This window comes from Fomitopsis serialis (assembly GCF_022376445.1).
Source record: "Fomitopsis serialis strain Sig1Antser10 chromosome Unknown B0H18scaffold_93, whole genome shotgun sequence".
NCBI lineage: Eukaryota > Fungi > Basidiomycota > Agaricomycetes > Polyporales > Fomitopsidaceae > Fomitopsis > Fomitopsis serialis.
Genome location: NW_025955053.1, coordinates 94,854 through 106,961, shown reverse-complemented (window position 1 = coordinate 106,961; position 12,108 = coordinate 94,854). Strand labels below are relative to the sequence as shown.

Sequence of the window (12,108 nt, the reverse complement as noted above, 5' to 3'; positions counted from 1 at the left end):
TGGTTCGTACGACTTTGTGCAGCTCGTCTGACTGGGATCCACTCAATTAATGCAGATTGAGATCAAACTCGACTTCTGACGTCATCCCGACAAGCCCCCGTAGGGAGCGAACGCCGACAACCCTCTCGCTCACTTCCCTCTTTCCTAGTCAGAAGGGCTGTTGTCGCCGGCATCGGTACTCTCCCTCCACAGCGTCTCGTACAGCTGTATTGTGCTCCCGATCAGGAACCCCCACGAACCCCAGAAGGTCGCCAGGACGCTCTGGTAGTTTGCCTGCGCCAAACACTGAGCATCACCCGTTTGAGGCCAACCGAATCACTCACCTTCGAAGACGCGAGGGCCGCATACCCCAGCGCGCCGCACAACGTGAAACCCACCGCCCCGACAAGGTTCCAGAAGCCTATGTGCCATCCGACGGCCCGCAGGTTCGGTGACCACCATTTTCGCTGGCACTCGATCATCATGAGGAGCGAGGAAACGATGAAGCCGGTACCCCCGACAACTTGGGGTGTCCAGTAGAACACGTCGCTGATTGCTATGGGTGGGGCAGTGCTGAGGTTGGGGATAACGCCCGGGAGGCCCGTGCTGTTCGCAGCGCGGGTGATCAGCGGATACTGTCGAAGGACGGAAATCGAAGGCATACATGGTCGACACCCAGAACACTGTTGCTGCGAACAGCTGGGTCACAGAGGCCAGGAAACCGAGCTCCCTCCAAGACGTCGTGCCGCTTGCGACCAATGTCAGCTTATCGGGGCAGCGAACTCGAGTCACGATACTCACAACCATCGAAAGTCGATCTTCCTCCTGACACCGAGCTTCATCCCAGCCGCCCTTCTTGCCTTCCTCTTCCACCATGACGATGTCGCCGTCGACGTTTCTTCGCCCGGATGCTCCCGACCCTCCATGAGGCCCCAGAGCGCCGGCCCGAAGAGCTGCTCGTGCCCTGCGTTCAGCGCCTCCACGACCGTGAGGTAGCTGCCGATCTCGAAGGCCGTCCCGCCGGCGAAGGCAGTCCACGCCGCTGCATTCGCGTGCGGCAGAGACTGCGACGGCGCTAATGGCAAGTAAAGCAGAAACCCATTGATCACCTACAGAGTGTCGCCCTCAGTCAAACGGTACGAGCCACGCAAGGACGGATACATACCCAGAGGATTGAACCCAGCGTGAAGACGAACGCGACCCAGAAGGAGACGTCCCAGCTGAGATGCGCCTTTAGTCTTGTTTGCGGATGGTGCAGGCGCTGTTCCACGACGATGGCTTCACTCAGATCCTTTCCCATTCCTGTCTCCGTGCTCTCTGGTGTTGCTGAGGCGTGATGTACGACGTGCACTTGGCGGGGCGCGATGCGATTTTTCCGCGAGTTGCGAGAGGACCAATGTAGGGGAGGAGAGGCAGGCCGGGGTCCAGGATGGTGAGGTGTGAACACAGCATGTGTGGGGTAGAAGACTGTCAGTGGGCGATGAATGGCGCTGGGATGAGTGGAGTAGGTTGTGGATGCGTGTGATATACTTCTGCTTGAGGATGTACGACTACTATGCGTAGTAGGTGGGACCTCCGTATGTTCCGGAGGAGTACTCTGTTTCGACATCCGAGTCGGCGCGTCGAACATTTGCAACCGGGTGTTCACTGGAGTCTGCGCGCGTACGTGCAGTCGTTGTTTGGTGACCGTCCAGGAGACCTAGCGTCTTCAACGAAGAGCTAAGATCCGTTTTGGGGTCGACTGGGATACGGAGTTCGCGCAAATGTCGAACGGATGGGGGTAAGGAGCACCTGTGAGTGCACAAACAAGAGTTTTATACTTATTCCTTGAACGGAGTCGACCTCGTGTATTGCATTCATAGAGCCTATGACGATGATTAGACAAGTTCTAGACTTCTAGTGACGACTCGGACTGATTAGGTTGGCCAGGGGCTAGAACAGTGTCGCACGTGAAACCGAGCGGCCGGCGCACCGAGTCTCGAATTAGCACCCAAAGTAGAGGGATCGGAAATAATAGCGATAAGTAGGGTGAAGCTCATAACGGTTGTATACGTACATACATGTACGTGGGCGCGACAATCAATGCGTATAATACTAGACCGATCCGACATAATTCTACGCCGAAAGCTTCCACATCGATTTGCACCGCTGCATCAACCGGGATGACCTCGACCTCGTCATAGACGAGGCGGCTACACTGAGCGATCCTTCCTGTGTGGTCGTTTCGGGAGAGTTCACTGTAGAGCGAGCTGCGAACTTGTCGCGAAGTGTGGGAGCGATCCAGTCCATCCACGGTGCAGGATCCTCTCCAGGCGCGTAGGACGCTCCTTCCGGGATGGCAAGCTTCTTGTCTGCCTTCTTCTGCGTGGCATGTGCGTTAGCACCAGGGCCTGAGCCTTCTCTTAGGGAAATCGCGTCCCAGTCTCTGTGATGCAAGACAGTCAGCGATCGCACAGACACGACTCGGCGAGAGGAACAACCGCACATGACGGCGAAGTAAGGATGAAGCCTGAGGTCCTTCGCTTGAGGCCTCTTCGACGGGTCCTTCTCGAGCATCTGTACCAACCCGTTGAGCGTAACAACGAAGAGAATAGGGCACAGATGAATACCTTGGATAGAAGGTCCTTGAACGCAGGACTAGCGCTTCTGCGGCTGTCCTCGGGAAACTCGAGAGGGCTGAGGCAAGTCTGCTTCACCCTGTCCTGCATCTCCATCTTCTTCGTCAGCCCAAACGGCAGCTTGCCGAACGCCATCTTGTACACGATGACGCCCGCCGCCCACACGTCCGCGCCATACGAGTAGGCAGGGCCCCTGTAGACCTCGGGCGCGACGAAGCCAGGCGTGCCGCACACATTCAGGGTCATGTGCCGCACGGCAAGCTGCTCGCGGACAAGCTTGCGCAGGAGGTTCTTGCGGTGCTGGAGCTCCTCGACCTCCACACGGAGTCGTGCATGGCGTGCGAGGGCATCACGTTCCTCTTGCTCGCGAAACTGCTCTTCTCTGCGGCGCCCGGCGCGCTCCGGGCTGTCGGCAGCCTCGGTGTTGACGGGCGTCGGTGCAGCAGCGATGTGATGCATGGCAGCAGATTCGACAGACTCGGCCTGAGGAGCATCCACGGACGAGGGCACTGAGAGGACGAGAGACGATCCGGAAACGTGTTTCACGACCACAGGTACGTGCAGCTTGAGGGTGGAAGCAGGTTCATCCTGGACCCACGGCCGGGCAACCGCAGGGAGATCGAAGGCGCGCGAGATGCCGAAGTCCGCGAGGAGGAGATGTCCGTGTGCGTCGATGAGGATGTTGTCCGGCTTGAAGTCGCGGTGGAGTACGGAGAACGAGTGGAGAACCGTGAGGACATGTACCTGCATGCGACGTTCAGTTAACAAGAGAGAATCTTCTTGAAGGGACACCCACGATTTCCGCCGCATAACCTAGGATCATAGCCTCGGACATTCCGGTTGCCTTGTACCGCTCCATCTCGGTCCATAGATCACCTCTGGGCGCGTAACCCTATAGCAACATGATCAGGAATCGTTGGAACGCTGTATAAATGTACGCGCACCGTAAGCAAGAAAAAGTGCGCGTTGTCATGAAATGAGGCCTCGAAATCTAAGAAACACGAGATCTTCTCCCTCGGAAAGACAGCAAGAGAGCGCATGATCGCCTGCTCTTCATAGATCCGCTTATGCGCCTTGTCCGCCCTGCGAGCGTCTCGGCCCTGATCGCTGTCGTTCGGATGGTCCTTCGACTTCTGTCCCGGGGACCTGTTCTCCTTGTCCTCAGTTTTCGCCACGTGCTTCGCCATGATCTTGAGAGCGTGGGTCGTCCCGGCCAGCTTGTGTTCTACGAGAAGCACTGTGCCTTGGCCGCCTTTCCCCAAGAGCTTCAATGGGCGGAAGTCGGATGCTCTGAGGATGGGGAGACTCGGGGGCGCACACTTCGCCTCCGGAACGTCGACGAGAGACTCACATGCTGACGGCTGGAGAGAGGGGGTCGTAGCGATCTTCGGCTCAGGCTCGGGCGCAAGGCACGGTGCGTCGAGCGGAATGTGGCATAATGTGGGCGAACCGGCCAAGCCTAGTTGACTCGGGGCCTCGAGATGTTTAGCTCCTTGCACTGGCAATATCTGGACGTCTGTCAGAGAATATCCTCGTCGACGATCTCGTTCCTTGCCTTGTCCTCCGCCCAGTTGAGAATCTTGTTGACAAAGGCGGGATCCGCGTCCTTCAGCCCATCTTTTTCGGGGTTCGCCACATATTCGGGAACGTCGGCCTTATACCGAGCTTGCTTCTCGAGCTCGTTGTTATCCTATTTGACAGAGCGTTGATTATTGTAACAGAATTCATGCAAAGCGCACATACGACTCTTGTGCTTTCGAAGGGCAAGTCTGCGGGCTCTTGCTTCTTAGCAGCGTTCTTGAGGTCCTCGATGATCTTCCTGTACACGCGCAACCCGGGCTCGCGTTGTCGCTCAGCACGAATAGGCTCCCCGATCTGTATCACGGGGGCGAGAAAACGATACTCACGTAGTTATAGCCGTCAGTTCACGACGCACAAGTGATAGTAAACCAAGCTTACCTCGTCTCTATGTTCCTCGAACGTCTGCCTCTCCGCTCCGGACGGTAGCAGATCAGCATTGGCGGTCTCTTTCGCCCTACATTTGATAGACCGGATGGTGTCGCCGAGGAAACCCATGATGACTGTGAGCTTCGATGCAGGCTGCACAAGACTACGCCGCAGTCCAATCCATGTGAGGATGGCATGAACAGATGGCTGACACCAGCGTGTTCGCCATAGCGGTCTGCCTCAGCTGATGTGTGCAGTGGACGTGTCAGCCTCATTGTGCCCTCGGGCTCGTTCTGTGTAATATTGTTGAGTAACTCGTTGGCGAAATGAAGGTCTAGGGTATATCGCATATCATTGAGAGTTGTCGGTGAATAGATGGATCGATCCCAAGTTGCTCGCAAGTACATACTACTATGTAGTACGCCTGGACTGCGGCCTGCCAAGTACTTACTGACTGCCACTGCGGCGGCAGAACTGGAATGATCAAGGTATACTTTCATACTGCGCCAAGGCCACTGGTGCTTGCGTTAGCACTTATGGTAAGCTTGCGCACATTAGATACTCACCCCATACAACATGACAATAATCTGTGAAGACTTGGCCGAGTCTGGTGTGATGTTCGAGAGCTGTTCCGCTTTTGGACGCGGGCGCTTCCGCTTCCGTCCACAGTGGAGACTGAGTGGAGGGCGGCCCTCTCGGACCGACGGACCGCGGCCTTGCGTAGACGTGGCGGTGGCGCAGTAATAAGTTGAGGTCTTCACGAACTATCACGAACCTCTCCATCTCTCACCAGCCTCGTCCCTCTAGCACCTCTCTATACTGGATGTAAGTATAACTCTAACCTGATCTTAGGAGAGGGTCGTATCAGTAGTATGATGGGTGTGGTTGACCCGGGCCCCGGCTATGGGTGACCACAAACCTCGCATCCTACGACAGGCAAAAAAGTTACTTACGACGAATATGGTAAGTGCCACCGTTCAAACGTTCAATTACAAGCTTAGCACTTATGGTGTGCAACGAAGACTGTTGCAAACTCTGCTAGTGCCGCTCGCTCGACACAGGCTGACACGGGCTGACATGATTTCGCTTTCGCAGAAATATTCCGTGCGCGAGTCGGGCTCTCCTTTGAAGTTGAGCATTCTATCAGGTACCGTGGTATACCGTCTCGCGTGTCGTCCTACGAGATGAGCAGATGGGTGAGTCCACTTTCTGAATCTTGTGTAAATACTACAGAGCATGATAAGTGTCGCCGTTTTGGTATGCGCTGCGACACCGACGATTATGCCTTGCTTTCGTGGACGCCTACCTGTGCGATTGCACAGGTGAGATTCACTTGACATGAAATCATGACTTGGATCTATTGTCTGAGTCAGGCCTTCAGCTCCATAGCCCGGCCTCAGACTATCCAGCAACCGTACTTACGCCCCATCATCGCAATATCACTCAGATATCACTGCAATGGCGCTCACCACGACTACTCACCGGTTACCAATCAGGTAGATAGTTTGCTTTGATCGAAAGAACAATCGCAATCACTTTGAATATGTGGATGCTGTACCGTCAGCGGTCTCATCCAGATCTCATCGCAAACTAAGGTCTCCCGAGACATGAGGCATGATGGTGAACTCGTTTTGTACACGCGAGGCTGGTACTTACGGAAGATTCGGACAGGAAAGGCTGCAAAAAGTGTTTATCGGTCGCGTGCGTCGCACGTCTTTGAGTACGCAATCCTATCGAGCCAGATGCACGACTGGCATTGTTCATTCCTGGTTGTTTGCTGCAACACTCGGAGTAGGCTTGGTACCGTTAGCACATGCAAGTGTTGTGCGAAGTGCTGATAACCTACATTCCGCATTGCTCACTGCTTCTCCAGTATCTATCTTGTCTCAGTTGGGAGAATCCACGCCGGCGTCGAGAACTTAAAGTGGAAGTCATTTACCCGCACTCTGTGCAGGCATGTGCAGGCATGTGGAGGCGATTTGATAGCAGAAGATCGGGGATCTTCAAGTGGTAGGAACGGTTGCGCCACAGCCTCCCGCAGCTAACACTCCCGAGAGGCGTTGTCAACAACTGCGCAGTGTGGATTCCACGACCTCGCTGTGCTAGTTTTGCGTAAGTCTCTCCCGAATTGAATTTTGAGATGTCTGAGCGATTGCACTGCAGGATTGCTCCCGCAGTACGGGTATTGCTTGGTTCCTCCATGGCCCGGCTGTCATGACGGGTTTGAGGACGAAGCTGCGCGTTCTATTCCTGACTGTGCGGTCTCATCTGCTCACTTTGTATTTCACTGCTTAGTCTTGGCACCCCCGGACTAAACCTAATTAGGAGTATTTCTCAGAGATGACACTTCCCCAGACGCGCATCGGGAACTCTCAAGCAACATGGTGAGTTCGATCTAGGCGGTGCGGACCTACGCGATCTTACCTCGAGTCGTGCGTCTCTCCGCATGGCCGGAATTGAATATCTCAAGCTGTTACTCACAGGTCTGAACGGTCATATATAATGTCCGTTCCCGGAGCTCAGTTGACCGGGTCCCCCCTACTCCCACAACTCGCCGTCGACCACCGTTTCGCATTTGAGCATCGAGCGGCTCCGACTTTCGCCTTGGTTCATCACCCACCATGAGCTCTCCACCTCAAGGCCATCCTGCGGAGAGTCATAACCCGACGGACTCCTTGGTTCTCCATGTCGACGTCCTACTCCTTTCTGTCCTAGGTGTATTCACACTCTTCGCCCTCCCGCGAGCGGTGGTGCGCTTCATGCGCCTCTCCGAATGGCACAAAGGGCTTCTCTTCTACTCGACGTCGACTCAGCGCAGTGCCACTTCTTCTGGTGCAGGTTCTCCCGAGGACGGCAAATCGGAAAAGAGCAATGTCAGCGTCAGGGCGATGGATGCAAATCCGTCGACTCTGAATACCGGGGAGCCGTCTACGGGCGAGCTTCCGAGGCATATGTCTTCGTGGTCGTCTGCTTTTCCGGGCCTTAGCTGGCTGTTGAGCATGCAGATCAGGCCAGGATACTCAATCGGCCGACTGCTGTTGATCTACGCTTATATCGGCGTGGTACTCTACGCCGGGCTATTCCATAGTAACCCTTTTACGAATGCTGGTAGGGCTGGCCTGGTGACTGTCAGCCAAGTACCCCTTGTTATTGCCCTGGGTACGAAGAACAATATCATTGGAGCACTTGTGGGCCAAGGATACGAAAGGGTGAGTGTGTTCGCGACCTCACACAGTATGATGCTCACCACACTCCGTCGTAGCTCAATTATCTCCATCGCGCCGTCGGACGCATCGTTATCCTGGCGATAAACACTCATGCTATCGGCTTGTGTAAGTAGACTTTGCTAAATTATGAACCTTGTCTCACCTGCATACACAGTGTACGAGTTCGTGAGCACTGGCCGCTGGTCGGTGGTAGTCACAGTCCCGCATCTCACATGGGGATTGGTCGCGCTGATCTGCATGGACGTCCTCTTCCTCTTTTCCATCAGCACTTTCCGCGAGATGTTTTACCACGTCTTCTACGTCACCCATGTCGTTGCTGCGGTTCTCATGATGGCAGCTGTAAGTGTTCATTCGTTCGCATCTCGTAGATGGTTTAATAGTGGCTTTAGGCATGCATGCACCACCCCAAGGCCCGACCGTACGTATTGGCCGCCGTGGGCATTTACGGATTGGACCGCATTCTACGCATCGTCAAGACACGTGTGGCGACTGCGTCTCTACGCGCTATACCCGAGCTCGGTATGGTACGCGTGGATATTCCTCATATCAATAGCGGCTGGCTCGCCGGACAACATCTCCGGCTGAAAGTGTTGTCATTGGGAATGGGTATCTTGGGCTGGACGGAACCTCACCCTTTCACTATCGCTAGTGTCTGTGAGGTAACAAGTCATTCTTCTCCTGCATGCGCCGATAAGTGTTCTGAACCATTCCTATCAGGGTCCGAACGGGGACGGCCTCGTCTTAATGTGCAAAAAGGCTGGAGATTGGACTGGGAAGCTATACTCCTTGGCACAGCGAGGGAAGGACGGGGAAGCAGCAACGGGCAGGAGCGTCACAGTCCTGATAGATGGGCCGTACGGTACGTACACATGCTACATACGGCCCATGCCGTGCAGCTCACGATGGGTTGCAGGCGGCCCAGGGAACACCGTCATTACTAGCTTCTCCGGCGTGATGCTCGTAGCGGGTGGCAGCGGCATTACATACGCACTCTCTACAGTCGAGGAATTGCTCCAGATGCGGGCGGTTGGGTCCAGTAGAGCCCGCATGGTCGAGCTCGTGTGGAGCGTTCGAAATCCTTGTGAGTGTCTTTATCGATAACAAAGCTATCGCTCATCGTTCCCCGTGGGACTAGCATCGCTCGTCCCAATGGTCCCCCTGTTCAGTCGATTGCTTGAGTATGCTCGGGCGTCCGGAGTTTCCCTCCAGATATCCGTCTACTACACACGCGCGCAAGCCGACGACCTGATGCAGTCACTGCAAGTGCTGCCTCCTGGTCTCGATCTCTCTCCAGGTCGACCGCCTCTTGAACGACTGCTGCAGGGCGTCGTCGATCGGACGTCCGAACTGTGCACCGAATCGCAGCAAAGCCCATCAGGTGTCCTCGTTGGGGCGTGTGGGCCGGCCGCACTCACTGAGCATGCGGGGGAAGCTGTCAGGACTTTCGATCGACAGAAGTTCAAAGCGGTCGGTGGCGTGGAATTGCAAGAGGAGTATGTCATCTTCGGTCACGATGTCTCTATCTGGGTCTGATCAACTGCTGTGACTAGGAATTTCTCTTGGTGAAGAACTCAGACCATGGTGAATTACGGCGGCCTGCTGTCCGGAGCTCGCTTAAAGAACTGGGGGGCCTTAGATGGAATTTCGGACATGATTATCAACATTCGTACTTTGCATGCTGTGATATTATTAGCTTGAACCTCATGTACCACCACCAATATATAGATGGACGCGCAACATGGTCAACAAGCAAATATACAGACGGCAATGCGGTCAACCAACTTGATACATTATGTCCGCGCTGTTCAGCAGCATCAGTGGAACACGCAATCTACATATGAATGTCCGGATAACCACAAAATGTCGATGAAACCTCTACAATCGCATGTTTCATGCGCAATCGCTGGTGTATGCCTCTAGACCGGAACGGTTTACCAGGAGAAGTTCCTGGAAGAAATAGAGTGAGAATTCGCGAACTGACGACGACGAAAGTGAGACTCACTCTTCCTGCACTTCGATGCCGCCTACGGCGTGGAACCTGTCCCTGTTGAAGTTCCGAACGGTATTCCCTGCTTCCTCCGTAAGAGCCGGTGGCCCGCAGGCACCAACGAATACACCAGTTGGCCACCCGTTACCGTCACTGCTAGTGTACGCCTCGCATGTCCTTTCGACGACACTTCCTAGCGTCTTTTCAAGGCGTGGACGACCAGGTGCAAGTGAGAGACCTGGGGGAAGCATATCTAGTCCCTGTAAAGCGTCCTCCGCCACTGCACGGGTATAAAAGACTGATATGCGGAGAGACAGATTAGCTAGCGCAGCCTGGTCCAGCAGTTGAGTGAATATGGGTATCATGGGGAAGAGGTGCGCTAGCCAAATCTTCAATCAATTGGTTCTTCATGTCTGGATGGTGCACTCACACGGACTCGGCACGCTCCATATAAATTCAGCGACCAGGACGGAGCTCGTGCCTTGCATGCCTTTCTGCAGAAATTCCTCGACCAAAGACAGAGCGTAAGTCAATCCGCTACCTCCAGTGACGAGCATGGCGCCCGAGTAGCTTGTCACAATGGTGTTTCCGGGCCCACCTAAAAGACGGACATGAGTAATCACGCGCGAGAAGAGTAGAGAGAAACGGACCGTATGGGCCATCGACCAAAACGGTTACGTCCTTCCCCATCTGAGACTCGCTGTCCTTGCTGCCTTGCGCAAGTGAGTATAACTTCCCGGTCCAATCACCAGCCTTCTTGCACATGAGTGTCAAGCCCTGTCCGTTGGCGTTCTGTCGAGAGCCTCAGCATCCGATCTGTCAACTCGATATCGTGCAATTGTACTCACCTCAGCGACCGATGCAATGGTGAAAGGGTGAGGCTCCATCCAACCGTAAATACCCATTCCCATTGAGAGCACCTTGATGCGTACGTGCTGACCCGCCCGCCAGCCGCCATTCACAGCGTGCACCTGCACGCGCACCATGCTGAGTTCAGGGACGGGGTGGAGATGCGCAGAGGTGATGCGAGACTTCAGAATGCGCAGCAGACGGTCGAGAGCGTAGACGGCGACGGCGGAGAATATGTACGGTTGCGCTGTAGGATTGTGGAAGCACGTCTATGCATGAAGGATGAGTAAGCCGCAAATGGAGATCATTCAGAGCCTCACCGCTATTAATAGGATGATAGCGCAGACAACATGGGAGGCGTAGAAGACGTGGTAGAACATCTGTCGAAAAGTACTGACAGACAGCAAGAAGAGAAGGTCCATGCACACAAGGCCAACGAGGCCCCACTGAATGTGAGCTATCTTGATGACCGTGGACCAGGCGCTGGTGCTCGTGAACTCGTACACTAGCGGACGCACTTTAGATGATGCAGGTAGTTTATAGGACAACACACGTACTGAGTCCGATAGCATGAACATTGATTGCAAATATGAGGAAACGACCGACAAAGCGATGCAAATAATTGAGCTATCCCGTTATTAGTAGAGCGGATTGCTGGTTGATCAATGAATCAGGCTCACCCTCTCGTAACCCTGCCCAATCAATGTGCCGACGACGTTGTTCTTCGTCCCCAAGACAAAAACGAGAGGAAGCTGGCTGACGACGAGGATCCCAGCCCTGCCAGGATTGGAGAATGGGTTGCTATCAAGCAGCCCGGCGTATAGCATGACCCCAACCCAACACAACATAAGGAAAAGCGTGCCGATGGGGTAGCCAGGAAGAACCTGCATGCCCAGGACCCAGGCAATGCCAGGAAACCTCGTAGACCAGGTGGGCGTGTGCTTAGGCGGCCGTGACTCCCGGGTGCCGGGCGCGATGAGACGCAATGTCGATCCTGCAAATTTCCCACCGAGATATGACCCGGCTGTCCCGCGCGAATCTACGGCCTGAATGCTGGCTTCCGCGTTCTCGTACTTGGTCTGTCCAGTTCGGTCAGTCGCAGGAAGCCCCTGGCTCTTCTGCGAACCGAAGTTGTCCGAGACATTCACCCTGTAGAAGAAGAGACCTCGAGCCCACTCAGAGGCACGTGAAAGCCGCGAAATCGCCCTTGGAAGGGCGAGCAGCACGAGCAGGCCCAGGAAGCACAATAAAAGAACGTCTGCGTAGACCACAACGATATCCGAGCTGTCGCTGCCGCCGGAACTGTGAGAGGACGATGCGGATGAAGAGGAGGCTGAAGAGGAGGCGGACGGGGCGGACGAAGCGGCAGAGGACAAGGAGGGGGATGAAGGTGAAGAAGGCGAGGAGGCACCGCCCCGACTCGGAGAGTCCATTACTGGCAAGGGGGTTGGTTGGCGCTAGATGACTCGGAAAGAGAAGAGAAAAGGATAAGCCGTAGAGG

General features: G+C 55.0%; 4 protein-coding genes across 4 annotated transcripts; 1 reads left to right on the top strand and 3 right to left on the bottom strand.

Annotated features, from left to right (window-relative positions):
- Window positions 1-174: 174 nt before the first annotated feature.
- On the bottom strand, window positions 175-1,387 carry B0H18DRAFT_823524 (uncharacterized protein; the record flags this gene model as incomplete). The annotated part of the gene is made up of 5 exons (XM_048039324.1): window positions 175-273; window positions 324-585; window positions 644-727; window positions 781-1,088; window positions 1,145-1,387. Coding segments are annotated over 5 exons (996 nt in total), but the record flags the coding sequence as incomplete, so codon positions are not given.
- A 492-nt stretch (window positions 1,388-1,879) lies between these two features.
- On the bottom strand, window positions 1,880-4,859 carry B0H18DRAFT_682990 (kinase-like domain-containing protein). The gene is made up of 8 exons (XM_048039151.1): window positions 4,557-4,859; window positions 4,341-4,499; window positions 4,153-4,287; window positions 3,542-4,105; window positions 3,394-3,489; window positions 2,589-3,341; window positions 2,465-2,535; window positions 1,880-2,404 (listed from the first exon to the last, which is right to left on the bottom strand). Exons 1-8 carry the CDS (start codon window positions 4,671-4,673, stop codon window positions 2,095-2,097), a joined length of 2,205 nt encoding a protein of 734 aa, XP_047888757.1. The 5' UTR covers window positions 4,674-4,859; the 3' UTR covers window positions 1,880-2,094.
- A 2,048-nt stretch (window positions 4,860-6,907) lies between these two features.
- Window positions 6,908-9,530, top strand: B0H18DRAFT_1032521 (uncharacterized protein). Its single transcript, XM_048030127.1, has 9 exons — window positions 6,908-6,928; window positions 7,015-7,753; window positions 7,807-7,876; window positions 7,926-8,110; window positions 8,161-8,430; window positions 8,489-8,630; window positions 8,685-8,852; window positions 8,907-9,264; window positions 9,322-9,530. The coding sequence occupies exons 2-9, from the start codon at window positions 7,166-7,168 to the stop codon at window positions 9,335-9,337; spliced, it is 1,797 nt and encodes a 598-aa protein (XP_047888756.1). The 5' UTR covers window positions 6,908-6,928; window positions 7,015-7,165; the 3' UTR covers window positions 9,338-9,530.
- B0H18DRAFT_1032519 (uncharacterized protein) lies at window positions 9,531-11,683 on the bottom strand. Its single transcript, XM_048030126.1, has 8 exons — window positions 11,288-11,683; window positions 11,165-11,234; window positions 10,928-11,112; window positions 10,607-10,876; window positions 10,409-10,550; window positions 10,189-10,356; window positions 9,774-10,137; window positions 9,531-9,718 (listed from the first exon to the last, which is right to left on the bottom strand). Exons 1-8 carry the CDS (start codon window positions 11,495-11,497, stop codon window positions 9,703-9,705), a joined length of 1,425 nt encoding a protein of 474 aa, XP_047888755.1. The 5' UTR covers window positions 11,498-11,683; the 3' UTR covers window positions 9,531-9,702.
- Between the last annotated feature and the right edge of the window lie 425 nt (window positions 11,684-12,108).

Bases quoted from the DNA above. Each gene is read 5' to 3' on its own strand.
- B0H18DRAFT_1032519 (XM_048030126.1), bottom strand. From the start codon at position 11,497: ATGCAGGTTCTTCCTGGCTACCCCATCGGCACGCTTTTCCTTATGTTG. The intron at 10,357-10,408 runs GTCCGTTTCTCT...TCCGTCTTTTAG, and splicing joins TTTGGTCGATGGCCCATACG to GTGGGCCCGGAAACACCATT. The intron at 10,138-10,188 runs GTGAGTGCACCA...AGATTTGGCTAG, and splicing joins ATGGAGCGTGCCGAGTCCGT to CGCACCTCTTCCCCATGATA.
- B0H18DRAFT_682990 (XM_048039151.1), bottom strand. From the start codon at position 4,673: ATGGGTTTCCTCGGCGACACCATCCGGTCTATCAAATGTAGGGCGAAA. The intron at 3,342-3,393 runs GTGGGTGTCCCT...CGTCGCATGCAG, and splicing joins TAGGTTATGCGGCGGAAATC to GTACATGTCCTCACGGTTCT. The intron at 2,405-2,464 runs GTGCGGTTGTTC...CTTGCATCACAG, and splicing joins CATCCTTACTTCGCCGTCAT to AGACTGGGACGCGATTTCCC.
- B0H18DRAFT_1032521 (XM_048030127.1), top strand. From the start codon at position 7,166: ATGAGCTCTCCACCTCAAGGCCATCCTGCGGAGAGTCATAACCCGACG. The intron at 7,877-7,925 runs GTAAGTAGACTT...CTGCATACACAG, and splicing joins CACTCATGCTATCGGCTTGT to TGTACGAGTTCGTGAGCACT. The intron at 8,631-8,684 runs GTACGTACACAT...GATGGGTTGCAG, and splicing joins CCTGATAGATGGGCCGTACG to GCGGCCCAGGGAACACCGTC.